The sequence below is a fragment of the Chenopodium album genome, chromosome 27 (genome assembly GCF_948465745.1).
Source record: "Chenopodium album chromosome 27, dcCheAlbu1.1, whole genome shotgun sequence".
Taxonomy (NCBI): Eukaryota; Viridiplantae; Streptophyta; class Magnoliopsida; order Caryophyllales; family Amaranthaceae; genus Chenopodium; species Chenopodium album.
The window spans coordinates 33,984,282-34,003,285 of NC_137860.1; the positions used below are offsets into that span (position 1 = coordinate 33,984,282).

The following is a 19,004-nucleotide window of genomic DNA, read 5'->3' on the forward strand; positions in this document are numbered from 1 at the left end:
GGGATTGGTAGCACTCGTGAAAAATGCCAATTTTTATGACGTTAAGACTTTCACCTCATTGGCTTATACTTTTCTCATTCACCTTCTTAAAATTTACCAAAGTGAATAAGATAAAATAAAAATATTTTTATTTCAAGAAAAAATATACTTTTGATTGATTTTTACAAAAATAATTTTTTTTTTTGTAAGTTATTTAAGAATTGATAATATAGGTTTAAAAAAAAAAAAAAAAAAAAAAATTGATAATATATGTTATCAAAAAAAAAAATCTTGTGAAATTTTGATAACAAAAGATAAATTTTTGATTTTTTTTATAATTTTCATTCGTGTAATTTTTAAGAAGATAAAATCCTTACACTCTATTAGTTTAATGGTGTAAATTTAAAAACTATTGATAAAAAAAATATCAGTCAAAAGAATATATATATATATATATAAGATTTTGGAATGGATGGTAGTTTTTTAAAAAAAAAATTATGATGGTATTTTTTTAAAAAAAAAAATATGAAAAGGTGAAAAGGGGTAGTATAGAAAGGAAAATTTAGCCCAAAACCTCTTTAGTTTATATACGAGTACTAAATAAACTTCGTATTAGATTTCCTTAAGTTAAAAATAATTCTTTGTTGGTTTAATATTTTTCCTTCTAATAATTAAAAATGCTACTCCGTACATTTTTCTCTCCATAACATACCTCTACCTACTCATTTTATCCTTTTATCTAATTATAGTGAATGATACATGCTTTTGTCGTACATTCTTTTTTGGAAAGCTTTATCAAATGATTAATGGTAACTAGTTAACACGGACCTATGTAAGCTTAAATTAATTTGAACATGAATCTGTTATAAAATTGTAGTACATACCACAATTGTAAAAAGATTGAGATGGAAAAAAAACTAGTTTAGCCCTATTAAACACTTGTTGATTGTTTGCAAATGAAAGAATTAGGGTTGATTAGAGGTCATCATGTGTTATTTTGTGATGGATTCATGATTTGCAACTCATTGCCCAAAATTTGAAACCCACTATAATACTATATGAAATTGATAGCAAAATAATGTGAGAATTAAAATCTCAGTTTTGTGTCCAACTCACATCCAAATTCATATCTTAAGGTATAATAAGGAAAAATCCCAACTAAGTACAATAAGTTTTACTTTAAGTTTTACTTTAAGTCTTCATTATTATCATATTATGTGTATGAGGTGATACTAATCGTGGTTGATATAATTGTATATTGACTTAATTATTCGTGAAAAATATATACTTTATTATTTGAGTAAAAAGTAGTACATGTAAACATTCAATTTTATCTTATCTTACTAATTAAGGAAACAAGTTGGCTAAATAAGAAATTTGATGCTTGTTGATGACTTAATGTTGATATAAGTTTGGAAACATAAGGAAAAGATCATATTTTCTTGATATACATAATGAACATTGCTTCAAATTTCAAGTTTTATATGGTCTCTCACGTGTACATTTGTGATTGTAATATCAATATATGATAGGTAGGGTAAGAAACAAAATTACATGGACCACAATTTAGAGGTCATTAGCTAGAAATAATTCAAACAAAGAATTGAAGAAGAATTATTTTCCTTGCGTTGGCTAGCTTTTGCTTGTTTCTTGCGTTTGGCAACTAATTAATTTGATCATGGTTTCTCCTATGGATCTCCTTAACCCACTTGGGAAGCTTTGTACATGCCATGTGACCTAGAAATTGAAGAATGAATGATTTATGAGCCTTTATTAGTAAACATCTTTTTTTTTTCCATGATTAGCTTCGAAGCATGAGATTTATATACTTTATTAGAGGTATATTCCATTATTCTATCTAAATTTTGTGGGTGGTGCGTGATAAAGATATTGGTTACAAGCTTTTTCTATTTTACCATGCCAATACATTAGATACTTAGATAACTAACTAATGATATATATTGATATGATATTATGATTATATGTGATATTATTGTGATATTAAGAGTCCAGTATTAAGAGAAAGAATTAACTAAAGTGATATGATTGTGATAATGAATATTAGAAAATGTCATATATTGTAGCCTCTAATACACGAAATCGTGGATTATAGCCTTCAATTTTGAGGTTTTCGCCACCGGACCCAAAACCTCAAAATTTCCTTAAAAAGCGTGGATTATAGCCTTCAATTTTGTTATTTTTGGACCTTTTTTCGCCCGAAAATAAAAATTGCCGAGATGTTTATTATGGTCCCTAACACCCTCTAAGAGTCCAAATGGGTCGGTGGAACCATCCAATTCAATATGCCCTTAAAGGGTCATTTTACCCATTCATAACTTGAATTGATTTCGAAAACTCAAGCCTACCACAGACGTTTATGACAAAATATAATGATCATATATGGTTTCAAACGGAATTATTTGACCCCGAGATGTATCCCTTAGGGTCTCAAGGCTTTTCGCCACCAGGCCTCGAAACCTCCAAATTTCCTCAAAAAGCGTGGATTATAGCCTTCATTTTTGTAATTTTTTTGACTTTTTTTCGCCCAAAACTAAAAGTTGCCAAGATGTTTACCATGGTTCATAATACCTTCCGGGAGTCCAATTGCGTCGGTGGAACCATCCAATATGCCCTTAAACGTCATTTTACCAGTTCACAACTTAAAGTGATTTCGTAAACTCAAGCCTACCCCGGACGTTTATGACAACATATAATGATCATATGTGATTTCAAACGGCATTATATGACCCCGATATGTATCCCTTAGGGTTTTAAGGCTTTTCGCCACCGGTCTCCAAAACCTTAAAATTCCTCAAAAAGCGTGAATTATAGTCTTCAATTTTGTAATTTTTTTGACTTTTTTCGCCTGGAAATAAAAATTGTCAAGATGTTTACCATTGTCCCTAATACCCTCTAAGAGTCAAATTGGGTCAGTTGAACCATCCAATATGGCCTTAAACGGTCATTTTACCCGTTCACAACCTGTTGTGATTTCGTAAACTCAAGCCTACCACGGACGTTTATGACAGCATATAATGATCATATATGGTTTCAAACAGCATTATTTGACCCCAAGAAGCATCCCTTAGTGTTTCAAGGCTTTTCGCCACCGGGCCCCGAAACCTCGAAATTTCCTAAAAAAACGTGGATTATAGCCTTCAATTTTGTAATTTTTTTGACCTTTTTTCGCCCAAAACTAAAAGTTGCCAAAATGTTTACCATGGTCCCTTTTATCCTCCGGGAGTCAAATTGGGTCGGTGGAACCATTCAATATGGCCTTAAACGGTCATTTTAGCCGTTCACAACTTGAAGTGATTTCGTAAACTCAAGCCTACCACGGATGTTTATGACAACATATAATAATCATACGTGATTTCAAACGGCATTATATGACCCCGAGAAATATCCGTTAGGGTTTCAAGGCTTTTCGCCACCGGGCCCGAAAACCTCAAAATTTCTCAAAAAGCGTGAATTATAGCCTTCAATTTTGTAATTTTTTGACTTTCTTTCGCCCGGAAATAAAAATTCCCGAGATGTTTACCATGGTCCCTAATACCCTCCGGGAGTCCAATTGGGTCGGTGGAACCATCCAATATGTTCTGAAACGGTCATTTTACCCGTTCGCTACTTGCATCGATTTCGTAAACTCAAGCCTACCATGGACGTTTATGACAACATATGATGATCATATGTGATTTCAAACGGAATTATATGACCCCTAGATGTATCCCTTAGGGTTTCAAGGCATTTCGCCACCGGGCCCCAAAACCTCAAAATTCCTCAAAAAGCGTGAATTATAGCCTTCAATTTTGTAATTTTTTTTGACCTTTTTTCGCCCAAAAATAAAAATTGCTGAGATGTTTACCATGGTCCCTAATACTATTCGGGAGTCCAATTGGGTCGGTGGAACCATCCAATATGTTCTGAAACAGTCATTTTACTCGTTCGCTACTTGCACCGATTTCGTAAACTCAAGCCTACCACGGAAGTTTATGACAACGTATAATGATCATATATGGTTTCAAACGGCATTATATGACCCCGAGATGCATCCCTTAGGGTCTCAAGGCTTTTCGGTACCGGGCCCCAAAACCTCAAAATTTCCTAAAAAAGCTTGGATTATTGCCTTCAATTTTGTAATTTTTTACCTTTTTTCGTCCGGAACTAAAAATTGTAGAGATGTCTACCAGGGTTCCTAATACCCTTCAGATGTCCAATTGGGTCGGTGGAACCATTCAATATGCCCTTAAACGGTCATTTTACCCGTTCACTACTTGTAGTGATTTCGTAAACTCAAGCCTACTACGTACGTTTATGACAACATATAATGATCATATATGGTGTCTTACGGTATTTTATGACCCCGAGATATATCCCTCGGGGTCTCAACACTTCTTGCCATTGGGCCCCGAAACCTCAAAATTTCCTCAAAAAGTATGGATTATAGCTAGAGCTGTCAAAAACTGACCTGACCCAAGAACTCAACCCTAACGGACAAAGATCTGAGCCCAGGTTGCACTCGAATAATGGGCTGAAACTAGTGACCTGTAACTTGACCTGATCTTAACCGAAAACCCATTTGATCCAATACTTTATGACCTAAACCCAAACCTGCCCCGACCTGGTAGTAACCACCAACCGATTTAATTCGACCCGAACACAATCCGAACCTGAACTAGTACCCTGCCCAATTAAAACATGAACCCGAGTTATGGAAGGTTTAATAAAAAATATATACCTTTTTTTCAGCTTATATATTGGTATAATTTTGTAAACTCTCAATCCGATTTAATAAAATCTTTTGTTCAGCTTATATAACTTTTGTTCTCTATTACTCGTATAAAGGTTTAATAAAATCTTGATGATGCTTGATCAAATTATGGAAGGCATAATTATATAGTTCAACTTGGCCACATTGATATTTATTAGAATTGAACTTAAACCAGAACCCGACTCAACACTAATCCGAATCCGAATGTACTGTCTTGATAACCCATCCAAACCCGAACCTGAAATTAAACCTGATCTAATTTTAACTCGAATTGAACCCGACCTATATCCGAAAAGGTGAACGACCCGTTATAACTTGAACTTAAATTGACCCGACCTGAACCTGAACCTGATCTGAAGTTAGATTGACCCGACATAACTTGATCCTGATTTAACCCGAGACCTAATTTGACCCGACCCAAACCCGACTTGAATACCCGAATTGACAGCTCTAATTGTAGGTAATCGAGATAACTAGAAATTATTAGGGCTTACCAAGTATTTCTATGGTTTATATATATTTTAATGTAGCCCATTATTATACAAAAAAATATGCAGAGAATTATTGAGAACGGATAAATTCAAAATTATATATTTAAGTTCAAAAAACAAAGATGGAATTATATAAAAATAAATTAACAAATCAATTATAATCATTTTTTTTTTGAAAGAATTATAATCACTTTTAAACACAACATATTTTGGCTCCATTCAACACCATTATAGTTTTAATAGCGTTGGATAAAATAATTAAACCTAGAAATATTGAATTAAAATAAACATTAATTACACCGATTGAAGCGTGATTGTAACATGCATTCATAAATTAATGTCACTTAATAAAATATTTTAAAGCTTATATAACTTTCTGAAGACGCTCGTTAGCAAGATCCTTTTTAAAATTGACAATACGAAAGTCTAACCTAATTTTGTGGTTTCCAATTTTATTTTATTTTTATTTTTATTGTTTTTAAACGAACAAGCCTTAAAAATAAACCCATTTCAACAAATGTGGGTTGGGTCAGCCTTAATAAATTATTACTCAAGTTCATATTTTGGGCCTTACGATATGAATCCAAAATAATTAAAAATTAGTCCAAACTCCAAAACTTACTTTCAAACTCCAACCAAAAACCCATGTAAGTTTAACACTTTGACCCACTTTTCGGAATCTCTTCGCCGGCGACGGGAATTTTAGCCAGCCGCCACCATCTTCGCCGGAGTTAATTTTCCGGTTTATTTTTGAATCTGAAATCACCATTGTTTTGAAAGAAGCACCAATTTGACATGGTGTTGAATCTGCAATGCCCCCCCTTTCTCAATTTCAACAGAAACCCAGAAATCTTCCATGTATTGTTCAGCCATTGATTGATCTCTGTTACCAAGGGAAACTCAAAGAAGTCATTAATTCACTCAGCATTTTATCTAGAAAAGGCATACGATTAGACTTAGAAACTTTAACATTGATTTTAGGACAGTGCGCAAAAACTAGGTCGCGCAAAGAAGGAAGATGGGTGCATATTCATATGATGGCTACTGGTATGAAACGCCCCAGTACTATAGTGTCGAATTATCTGATGCATATGTACTTTGAATGTGGTGATCACATTGAAGCACGCAAGGTGTTTGATAAAATGTCTGTGAGAAATGTTTATAGTTGGAATAATGCCCTTTCTGGGTATGCTAAGTTAGGTATGTTAGATGCTGCTAGGAGGATTTTTAATAAGATGACTGAAAGGGATGTCGTGTCTTGGAATACGATGGTGATTGGGTATGCGCAACAAGGGAAATATGGTGAGGCTATGAGGTTTTATAAGGAGTTTAGAAGGGAGTCTATTGGGTATAATGAGTTTAGTTTTGCTGGTGTTTTGACCATTGGGATCAAGTTGAAGGATGTGGTGTTAACTAGGCAAGCACATTGTCAAGTTTTGGTTGTTGGGTTTCTTCCTAATTTGGTTCTTTCGAGCTCGATTGTAGATGCTTATGCTAAATGTGGATTGATGAGTGATGCAAGGAGATTGTTTGATGAGATGCAGGTTAGGGATATTCCAGCTTGGACTGTATTGATATCAGGGTATTGTAAGTGGGGTGATATGAAATCAGCCCGAGAATTGTTTAACGCGATGCCTGCAAAGAATCCTGTTTCGTGGACTGCTATGGTTTCTGGCTATGCTCGGAATAATTTTGGAGATGCTGCTTTGAAGTTGTTTCACAAAATGATGATCTTTCGCATTAGACCTGATCAGTTCACTTTCAGTAGCGCGCTTAATGCTTGTGCTAGCCTAGCTTCATTGAAGCACGGTAAGCAAATCCATGCCTATATGATACGAACTTATTTTAGACCTAATAACGTAGTTGTCAGCTCTCTCATTGATATGTATTCTAAATGTGGAAGTCTAAAGCTTAGCCAGCAGGTTTTTCACCTGATGGGTATTAAGGAAGATGTTATGTCATGGAACCCCATGATAGGTGCCCTGGCACAGCATGGTTATGGTGAGGAGGCAATCAAATTGTTTGATGAGATGATTCTTTATGGCGTAAGACCAAATAGAGTAACTCTTGTAGTCATTCTCAGTGCATGTAGTCATTCGGGTCTTGTAGATCAGGGGCTTGCTATCTTCGAGTCCATGACTGATGATCATGAAATTTCTCCTGACGCGGAGCATTATGCATGCCTAGTTGACCTTTTGGGTAGAGCTGGACGCTTTGATGAGCTGATGAAACAATTGGAAAATATGCCATGTAAAGATGATGATAGGATATGGAATTCCCTGATTGGTGTCTGTCGAATTCAGGAGAATGTTGAGCTAGGAAAGCGAGCAGCTGAACACCTTATCAAACAAGACCCACATTCTTATGCCCCGTATTTATTGCTTTCAAGCATACATGCTGCATCTGGGCAGTGGGAGGGTGTGGAAAGGATGAGGCAGCTCATGGATAAAAAATGTGACAGAAAAGAGCAAGCTAGTAGCTGGGTTGAAAATAGCAACAAGGTTCATTCTCTTAATGCGCGATAGTTTTTAGTTCCATGTTAGAACCAATTTTGGCTTCAACTATAATTTTCATCTGTTGCAAGATAAGGTATAGTGGAACTATCCTTGTATTTTTAGAATACAGCTTGTGATTTTGAATTTTTTTATTTATTTTTGACAGCAATGACTGCGTATATCTTCAATACTTGTATTTCACTGTAATCAGGGTTGCATATGATCCTGGTTTAATCCAATTTATTATTACAGGTTAATGGATGAATTTGTTCTTCATTGAATTCTTGAGCTGACTGATATCATCTGTGATATTTAATTGAACATGATTTATGTCCTACCATATCCAACTGCTAGCCAAAACTTTTGGGTCTAATCATAGTTGGTGCACCAACTAAAGCAGGGAAAGACAAAGAAAGTCATAAATAATGGTATGATAAAGAAACTTATGCCTATATTTTAATCAAATCGAATTTATGCCTAGAAGCCTATAATTACTCAATTTTAGTAAGAGTTTACATTTAATATGTCCAAGTGAAAGATTGAAAATTGGATAAGATCATGATACCTTGCTGTATCATAGAAGAATAATGGATATTCTGAAATACAGTAGAAACAGAGATTGCTTGGATTAGTTAGACAAGAGTCTTAAGTCGGTAGGAGAAGCCGTAGCCACATATATACAATACCGTGATTGATGCCATGTTTCTAGCTTTATTTCATTTGAGGGGTTGTTCAACAATCAAGACTATGATTGACGACTACGTAGCATACTAGTATTTGTGGTGTGATAGACATAAATACATAAAGCTATTCACGTATCCAAATATCCTATTGTCACATTTGGATAAGAGCTCTTATGAATCTTATCCGTGGCCTCAACTCAACACCACCCGAACCTTCCACATCCCCAGTTAGAGGGAGTATGGGTTGATTGAGCTTTAGGTGGTACAGCCATAGTGTAACGAAAAGGTCGAAAACTACAGGGATGATACACGGATTGTTTGTTTATCAATAATTCAATGTATTGAATTATTTGATGATTAAATGTTGATAATTTTTTAAAAAACTAATTTATAAGATAATTTGATTTTGATTTGGTTTATTGATTACTTAGGAAGGGCTAATACATAAAAGCGACAAACAGCAAAGAAGAAACCCAACTAACACAACAAAAAGACAGGTGGATCAACACTAGGAAATATCCTTGGATCATATTACTCCACCAATAATGCATAATTACAGCTTATAAGTCCTCTTTTTCAAGCATTTAATAGTATTAATTAACACGTTCCAGTCACTTGATCAAAAGAATGAATTAAGACTCATTCCCAATTTAACTGAGCTTTCAGACTCCTTTTTTTATCCTTGCTGTACTGGGATAAACCAACTCCGAACTAACAAATTTACATATTTATATGTTATCTAACCTGTACTCGTCTACGACAAACAAAGACAGAAGAAGAGAGACAAGAATTTTCTTAAAGACTCAGGGAGAGAGACAGGATCACCTTTCGCAGGTTCGCCGATCTTCTTCTCTGATCATTAACAGATGGGTGGTCATATCTCAAGGCAGATTGAGAAGAGGAAATCATTGTCAACAGAGAAGAAAACATTGGTTGAATTGAATGAAAGTTGTGGGTGTGATTATCCAGGATGTGACTACCGCCCTTCTGATAGGAAAAACTGGATGGCAGGCCTTGATCTCGAGAAGCTTACGATCAACAAGATCGTATGGCCTGGTACTCATGATTCTGCAACCAACAAGATAGGTATACCCTTCATCTCTCGCCCCTTTGCTCAATGCCAATCCTTGTCTATTTACGAGCAGCTCGTGAAAGGCACTCGTCTCCTTGACATCCGAGTACAGGAGGATCGTCGAGTTTGTCATGGCATCCTTAAGACATACAGTGTTGATGTCGTCTTAGATGAGGTCAAGAAGTTCTTATCAGAGACGAAATCTGAGATTGTTATCCTTGAGATCAGGACAGAATTCGGACATGATGATCCCCCTGAATTCGACAAGTTTCTCGTGGAGAAACTTGGAGATTACCTGATCCACCAGGATGATCATGTCTTTGGTAAGACTGTTTCTGAGGTGCTGCCTAAACGAGTCATCTGTGTATGGAAACCAAGGAAATCCCCTGCTCCAAAGAAAGGCGATCCGCTTTGGAGTTCAGGATATCTCAAGGATAATTGGATTGATACCGACTTACCATCCACGAAATTCGAGAGTAATTTGAAGCATTTGGCTGATCAACATCCTGTGTCATCTAGGAAGTATTTCTACAGGGTGGAGAATACTGTAACCCCTCAGGCCGATAACCCGATTTTGTGTGTGAAACCTGTAACTGATAGGATTCATGGGTATGCTAGGCTGTTCATAAAGCAGTGCTTTGAAAGAAATATTGTTGATCGGTTACAGGTTTTCTCAACTGATTTTATTGATGCTGATTTTGTGGATGCTTGTGTTGCACTTACTCATGCAAGGATTGAAGGCACAGCATAGGTTTTAAAGACATTGAATTTTATACCATTGCTTTCTTGTCAGATATTATTGTCTGTCCTTTGTTTAAATGTATTTATCTGTAAATTGTGGGGTGATATGATTATTTGGATATAGAATTTGTTATTTTCTGTGAGAATAATTGTTTGGGAGAGTTTTGCAGTAAATATTCTTCTAAGATGTTGTTTTCTTCATCAATGTAACTTAATTGTGGCAGTACAGGTGCTTTTATTTTCTGGTATTCCTGATTTATTGGAAGTTAGAATTTCCAGCTAGCCTCATAGTTCCACAATCCACATGTTCATATGTGGCTCTTTTTGAAGCCTTGGACTTTTTCTTTTCTAACATTTCATAGAACGGTTAATTGTAACAATCTTGTAAAAGTTACAATAAGTTAATACTCCGTGATAAACTATGCATGGTTTAAAACGGACAATAAATTGATAGTAATACAAATTCACAAATAAAAGTGCACACGCAATAAATAAATGTATAAACCTTTGTTCAGTTTCTATATTAATTGTCTGAATTAAGTTAAAAGTAAGATGATCAAACAAACATTGGTAAACAATCAAATATGATCACATTGTTCCAAAAAAAAAAAAATTATGATCACACTACATCAAACACTAAACAAATGTATTAGGCTTTGTTTGGTCCATCTTTTTTTATTAAAATTTATTTTATCGAGAATAAGTCAAACAAAGATAAATCCAACCGACATTGGCATATTCCTAAACAATCAAATGTGATCATACATGGGAAACTAATCAAATACATGGTTAAAGATAAAGAAATAATTTTTAAATTTTAGCTTAAAGCTATGGACACATTGGACAGCTTCTAAAAATCTGCATTTGCAATTTTGATATCATTATTTTTTTTCCCAAAACCTTAAGGAGTGGAAGAATTTTAAATTGTTAGTAGGACCATCGAACTTGGTAGATGTTGCTTGTGCAACCACTCCGACAAATTTATGCTCAAGGAATCATTCATTCCCCTTGTGTTCTTAGATACGGAGTATTTGTTAATTGAGCACGATCAATAAGCATTGTATACTTAAACTCGCAATTAGCTTACAATTCAAGCGCTGACGTTCTCTTTCAAATATTACAGAACTGTTTAGCAAACTTTTCAATCAATTTTCTAACTTTAAAAGTCGATATGTTGAGCATGCATTGTTGGATGCCCAGAGCTGCCCATGGCCAAGCATCGGACAATACGAGTTGCCTGTGGCCACGTCTTTTTAGTGTCTAATCTTCTATTAGCGAATGTTATCATTTTTGCAAACCATAGAGTCCCTACATTTGAGAAGATACTCTTCCTGTCTTTTTCAGGGTATGGACCAAAATCCACTGAATTCCAGTAGCATAAAAGGTTAGAAGCTTACAACAAAGGGGAAAATTTTTATCCAAATTGAAAATAAAACAGGAATCATGTAATGTACGTAGTATAGAACTTTCTAATCTCCTTTTTCATTCCTCCTATGAATCTAAAAATTACAGCCATAATCCATCAAGCAAAAAACAACAATTACCAAGAAGCAAAGGAGACTCTTCATAGCCCAAGTAACGTAATCGGGATCATAGCTTCATAAGCTGTTCCAATTTCCGAAGGTTGCCACCAGCCACACCTGCACATCTAGGCTTGAGGTTTAAGCATATGTTCGAACATTGAATCAGGCTATATCATAATAGACCTCCCTGATTGCTCTGTAAAGGTTTATTTATAACCTGTCAACTGCAACATATTGGAAAAGGGAGATAAAAATAATTCTACACAATGGTCAATCATTTACGCAGAATAACACATTACCTAATCGGCAACAAAATAAAAGAGCACGGCTTTGCACTTCCTGGTATTGTTTCAACACTAACCATAGGCCATAACTGTTATCATCCTAAATGCAAAGGGTTAGATACGGGCCTTCTTCCTGCAAAATTTGTGTTTTAAAAATTCTTCCAATTGTTGAAACACAGATGTAAATATTCCTGCAACAAAAGCCATGAAGCAAAAGCATGAGTAGGTATATCAAAGTGCAATCTCACAAAGAATGTCCCAAGTGAATATCCATAGTTCATTACTTCCCAGTAATTTATATTCACAAGCATGTATGTAACTTCTTCATGAATCCTCAAAACTTGTTACCGACACAGGAATAGGTTATACACAAAAAGGTCAAGCTTGCTTGTTGCTAGTGGGGATCGGGGATGCAATCATGCTATGCCATGAAATTGTTAATGTACATTCATATAAAGTTATATATAAATCATTATTATTCCCTCGATTAATGAATTTGTATGAAAGTCACATGTGTAACATTATCCAGTCTCTCACCTCTCCGTTACTTGACAATATATGTTAGAGGAATTCAGAGGGAACAATAGTTTCTGTACAAAATAATAAAATATGCACCATTCTTTAAAAATCAATGGAATTTTAAAAAAATTTACTGTCAAGGTAGAAAGAGAAGAAAAGTGTCAAGGGTCAAAACATATGTACAAGTGGTGAGAGAGCCATAATCAATGATTTGATCACAGCACAAAACTCATATGTACGGTTTCAATATTAAGATAGAAATCTTTGAAAATGAAAGACCTATAATGAGAAAGTTGCTTAATAAGCAAAACATAGAAAAACAAAAGGTTTACAAAAATTTTAATCAAGAATGATCAAAAGAAGATGAAAAAGGAAGCTACCTGTGAGTGTATTATCCCCCGGCTTTAATGATGCTTTCACCAGAAGTGTACCAGGGATCTGCTGGAAGACCTTATGACCAAAAAAAAAAAAAAAAAAATTAGTGTCGGTTGTGAGTAATCTGTAAGCATTTCTGAAGTTCAATTCATACCAAGACGCGAAAAGATAAGTTCAGTGGACTATTTGAACAACTTGCACTCCTCGATATTTCAGCCACACACAAGCAAGTAGAAGCCTCATCAAGCTTTTTGACATCAGTCTTCAATATAGTGTCACAATGATCATTTGTTGCACTTACCTAAGCATAGAGAAGTGTCAACATTAAAGTGCAGTTTGACACAATGGAAAAAAGTAAATAGACACAATGGTAATGCATAAACTCACTTCAACAGTAAATGATGATTCATTGCATTTGCAGGATACACCAAAGTGGCAGAAAAAGGATTCAACAGACTGCAAAACATCAAAGGCACTGGTTTGATGCTGGAGACCCTGAAAAATCCAGAATATTTGAAATCAGATGTGTAGACTGGCAGTACCAAAACACCCTAAGAAAAGGGAACAACCAGCTTCCTGGGAAAAAAATGGGTGTGACACCAAAAAAAATTACTCCTTAAATTCCCACCAATGTCTAAAGAATATAGAATCACTGCTTATAGTAAATTAGATAATAGGATAGCCTAACATCACTCCACGCAAAAAAAAATTATTAAAAAAAAAAAAACACTTCTGAGATTATAGTGTATTTCCATGTGGCAATCATAAAACACAAGTAGATATTATGTAAATTAGAATCTACTGAGATGCATTCCTGATTAAAAATCCTTTTGTCTGAAAGTTTAATGCTCATTTGAGTTCCAGTAAGAAAAAGTTCATTTACCATAGTACCTAAACAAAATAAATAGAGGGTTTGGAAAACTGGAAGTAAAAAAGAGAAGATTCAGACATGGTGAAAGAGTTCATCTGAACTTCTGAAGATGATAATAGACATGTACAGAGTACAGACCATGACCATTGAATAGGAAGAACAGCATTTATAATATTCCTATTTAAACAGAGTGGGTTACGGTAAATAAATAAATAAACAATAATCCCCTAAAAAAGATGTAAACAAATCCATAAATCTTGGGTTTCATAAGTAGCTTAGATATTCTAATCACCCAAATCAACAAGACATCTTGATACCGAAGCTATAAAATATCTTTGAATAATGAAAAGGAGTAAACTGTCTGCTTCCTTGAGTAAGGTCATGTAGAAAATTACCTTCCTATATCTGCTAGCAATGTAATAAAAATTTAATGATTCTAATGGGTAAAAATAAACAACTCCAGTACTTATTACTCAAAAGCTTTCAAAGACCAAATAAAAGAGTCATGAGGCAAACCTCGAGCATGAAGGATAGACTACTATTACCCCTCACATGAGAGGAAACCAATTTTTTGGCTGGAGGCATAAAAGACCAAGCAAGTCCCCATCGAGAAGTTTGACCCTGGACAAATTCAGTAGTTTTCACAATGGTGACTCCCACTTCCCGGAGCTTTGACATCAGAAACTTAAGGTTTGACTTTTTCCCAAGCATTGAAGTGTACCACCTAGAAGCAAATGTGGTCAGACAACATTCATAGAATCACCACTTGAAAACATTAATCATGATGAAACTAACCCATGAAAAAATTTCTGTACCGAAATGACTGCTTTAGCGCGACACTGTCTTCAATAATGCGACTGATAAAAGCCCCCTCTCCACCAGGGCAGACCATCTCTTTCGGAGTCCCACCACATGAAGTTTTTGGATTCAGTCCTGCTTCCTCCATGCTTTCAAAGAATGGAGGGTTGCACATACAGAAATCAAACTTTTCTCCTTCTTTAACAACACCTAGAAGGATAGGTGGCCCAAGATAACCCTTATCTACATTGGGTTCATAAGGAGGACTCAAGGACTGGGCTTGTGCTTTATCATCCCTTCTTTTATTTGAACCATCCACTTCTTCACCCTCAGGATCAATAACTGGAGATTCATTTAACTCTCTCGTTTCATGTTTGGTGAAATCATCAACATCTTCCTTCTCCTGGAAATCATCACTTGTCTTATTACCATCTAAATGTAAGGTTCTACAATCATTAGCAGGTTCAGCAACCTCAACCCTTCTAATTTCAATCAACTCCGATATATGCGGATTACTTTTAACGTTTTTCTCCGCCCACTCTAAGGCTACATCAGTTACATCTACACTCGAATACAGTAAAGTTCACATTAGACATATGCATACTAATATTACACCAAGAAAAGACTTAAAAAGGTTAATTACTGGATACTAAAAGGACTACCTGAGCCAACAAAACTCCAACCTAAAAGAGATGCACCAAGAAGAGGGTAAATACAATTTGCCCCAGTTCCAATATCAAAGCCTCTTACTTTATCTCCATCAACAATGTTTTTCTCAATAATATCAGATGCTAAAAGATCTTCAATCCAATGTATGTAATTTGACCTATTGGGCACAGTTGGGCACAACTGCCCATCAGGAATCCACCTAAATTACCATCAATTTTCCCAAATTAAAACCAGACACACATTAATTCAACTAAATACATGACAAAATTAATCAATTTGTAAAATAATCAGAACAACCCAGAAACAAAATTCATAAGCCAAAGTAATAAAATTTCAAGCATATGAAGAAAAACCCAGAAACAAATTACAGATATGAAAGTTGAGACACACCAACAAACAAACATAATTGATGGATGCCAACTAGCTTAATTGGTTACGGTTTCAAAACCCGAAACGTGAGATCAAATTCCGTCTATATAATGAAGAATAAGGAGATAAATTAAGAAAGTACCAATTGAGGGAGTGGTCATGGAGGAGGAGAACGCGGGTGAGTTCACGAGTAGCATTGAAATCAGTCCAATCAATTCTGGGTCGACCGTCACGAGAGTAGAATACGAAGGAAGAGAAAGAAGGGTAGAGAGAAGCGAGGAGAGAGAAATCAGGTGGATTATCAGCGTATCTGTTACGAGGATGTATGCTTCGTCTCTCGCCGCCGCCGCCGCCGCGTTTCCTCTTCTTGCTCCCCATTTCTTTCTGCTGCCTGCACTCTTCCTTTTTTTTTTTTTTTTTTTTTTTTTTTTTTTTTTTTTTTTTTTATTTCTCTCTGTGTTCTTTGTTCTAACTTCTAACTCTTCTAATGACATGTTTGTTACCTTGACTCAAAAAAAACAAAAAAAAAAAACAAAAAACAAAAAAAAAAAAAAAAAAAAAAAAAAAAACACTATCCCTTAACTTATTTTTTGTGAAATTGAGCTTATTTTATGTGATAAGCTCAATCAATAAAGAAAAATTTATTTCAATTTAACTCGTAAATAACCAACATGTTAATATTAGGTTGTTGCACTGTATGGCATATTCTTAGGTGTAACCTCCTGCACCTAGTGTAGGTGCAACAACATGAAATACAAGAATTTATGGATGAAACGCAGCCCAAACTCAAATCATACAAAATGTTTTTCCCGCATAAGTTTGTTTCTTTTTTAAAATTTTTAGTTTCCTTCTTCCTAACTCTATCTTTTCTCTTCTCTTTTCTTTCCTAATTCTCATCAAAATTTTCGATCATAAATTTCATTATAATTTTCTTTTACTCTGTTTTTTCTCCTTCCTTTTTTTTTATTTCAATTGATTCATCAAATCCATCCACGAATGTTGTTGAAGATTGTTCTTGATCAAAAATTTGCAATAATGATAATATAATTACAATGATCTTCATCCCTTTGTCATTGTGTGAAATGATTTTGAGTTTCAGAGAACTAATGGAGAAGAAGGTGGGTTTTATTTTATTTTCTCTCTCCTCCTTTTCTTTTTTCTTTTTTTATATATATTTTTTGTTTTTATTCTTAATCAATCATAGATCAGTAATTATTTTATCTATGATGAGTCAAGATTAGATTTAAGATATATAATCAATTTTGGAGTTGGAATAATTATAATCGAATATTTGTATAATTTATGTAAGAAAAATGAACATTTATTACAAAATGAACATTAGTACAGTAAACATGAACATTTTACTACAAAAAATGAACATTTTTATTATATACAATGAATTTGAACTATTTGAATATGAAAATCATGTTCAATTTTAATATACTAATTGTTTATCACTTTGTTTATCATGTTCATTTTTGTACGTGTTCATTTAGTTTTTTTAAATGTTTTATTCAATTGCAATTGTATTTTGTTAAATTTATATCAATTTGATCTATGTATGAATTTCGATTTATTATGTGGTGATTTTGTAATGAATTTTGATCAATTCGATAAGGTTTTTGAACATGTAATTCATATGAATTGAATTTACGACCTTTAATTATGAACACAAGAAAATTGAAGAAATAAAAAATAAAATGATTATGAAAGATACATATTATAAGTATTAAAAAAAATATGAACATGCATCAAAAATATGAATATACACATTTTAGAAAATGAATATACGTATTCAATATATGAACATATGCATTATTGGTTCATTTTTTGAATGCGCATGAACATAAGCATTTCAGAAGGTGAACATATACATAAAAAATATGAACATATGCATTCAAAATATGAACATATGCATTGGTTCATTTTTGAATGTGTATGAACATAATTAAGCATTTCAGAAGGTGAACATATACATAAAAAATATGAACATATGGATTTAGAAAGTGAATGTATGCATTCCAGAAAGTTTATAAATGGATTCAAAATATGAACATATGAACTTCAAAATGTGAACATAAGTATCCGTTTGATTTCACTATTTTTTTTTTTACAATTCCAATAAAAAAATTCGAACAATAGAGTTTCGAACAATTTCAAACAAAATTAAGTGATAATCATATAATTCAAACAAAATTAAATGAAATTTACATAAAATTGCCTTTTTTTAGGGAAGATCCTTTTGATTTTGCATCTCTTTTTTAATGTCCATTGATGTTTTTGCAGTTTTTCAGTGAGAGAAAATGAAATAGAGGAGAAAGAAAGTGAAAAAGAGGAGAGAGAAAATCATATAGAAGAAGAGTTTTGAGTTTGAAAGTGACGTTACATTTATTGGGTGTGGGTGGGTGTATTGGGTGTGAGTGAATATATTGTAGTTACCGTATTTTTTTAGTTTTAGGGCCTTTTTTAATTGGGTTGTGTGTAATTGGGCTTCTGGGCTGCTGTTACACCTATATAAGGTGCACAAGGGTGCACCTTAGACCAATTGTCACTGTATGACTATTGGATTCGTTGTTAGTTGTAAAATCATACTTTGAGGATTTGGACATACTACATATTGATTAGTAATAGTAATTGAGAATTGTATTATTCCGTTATAAAATTCGTTGATGTCAGCCTTACTTGCCTGGTTTATGATAGAATTGTGTTAGTAAAAAGTTAACAACTCCTAAAATCCTGAGTTTATAAAAGCATTCTTATCAATAGTACTTTCCTTGTGTTTTCTAATGACAAAAATGTCATTTTGATTCAATTCTAATCACCATTCTATGGTTACAAGAAAGCTTATGTAAAGTAGAGTAACATATTAGGGTTGCATTGATTTCTCTATCGATCATGAATAGCTAGATGTATGAATAGATGGAGTAATACTCAATAGGACTTAAATTTCTATTTGACTTATTGTTTTAATATGAAAGGCAAGTACTTCCTAATTTTTTTTTAAAACCAAAGTACTTCCTAAGTATGATATTGCCCCATAAGGGGCCATAATGTTTAATTCATATTTTTAAGACTTAGTACATTATTAAAATGTGACTATTCTTTTTTTTTTTTTTTTCCTATAAAGTATTGAAAATATATACTCAAAAGATGATTAGGAAAAATTATAAATTGAGTATTTTTTTATTTAATATGTAGGAGTGTAGGACAATCTTAATGGAATTAATTCTAAGGTAATACTCCACAAGGCAAAGCATGTGCTAAGCAAGTACTCATAGAGACATAGAGTCATAGAGTCATAGTATACTCGGTAGCAACCTGTGTTAAAAATGGGTCATAGAATCATGGTAAAGTTTTCTAAAGA

General features: G+C 33.9%; 2 protein-coding genes and 1 pseudogene across 4 annotated transcripts; 2 read left to right on the forward strand and 1 right to left on the reverse strand.

Moving 5' to 3' along the window:
- Positions 1-5,872: 5,872 nt before the first annotated feature.
- Positions 5,873-7,923, forward strand: LOC145621114 (pentatricopeptide repeat-containing protein At2g21090 pseudogene; annotated as a pseudogene).
- A 1,283-nt stretch (positions 7,924-9,206) lies between these two features.
- Positions 9,207-10,443, forward strand: LOC145621396 (uncharacterized). The gene has a single exon (XM_081676135.1). The coding sequence runs from the start codon at positions 9,286-9,288 to the stop codon at positions 10,240-10,242; it is 957 nt and encodes a 318-aa protein (XP_081532261.1). The 5' UTR covers positions 9,207-9,285; the 3' UTR covers positions 10,243-10,443.
- A 1,102-nt stretch (positions 10,444-11,545) lies between these two features.
- LOC145621208 (uncharacterized) lies at positions 11,546-16,077 on the reverse strand. Of its 3 annotated transcripts, none has more exons than XM_081675948.1 (9): positions 15,783-16,077; positions 15,265-15,470; positions 14,620-15,163; positions 14,321-14,528; positions 13,321-13,428; positions 13,088-13,234; positions 12,939-13,008; positions 12,055-12,230; positions 11,546-11,872 (listed from the first exon to the last, which is right to left on the reverse strand). In XM_081675948.1, exons 1-8 carry the CDS (start codon positions 16,016-16,018, stop codon positions 12,154-12,156), a joined length of 1,596 nt encoding a protein of 531 aa, XP_081532074.1. In that variant the 5' UTR covers positions 16,019-16,077; the 3' UTR covers positions 11,546-11,872; positions 12,055-12,153. The 3 variants fall into 3 exon arrangements, with proteins under 3 accessions (XP_081532074.1, XP_081532075.1, XP_081532076.1); XM_081675949.1 differs by having other exon boundaries at positions 11,546-11,951; XM_081675950.1 differs by having other exon boundaries at positions 11,546-11,972.
- Positions 16,078-19,004: the final 2,927 nt, after the last annotated feature.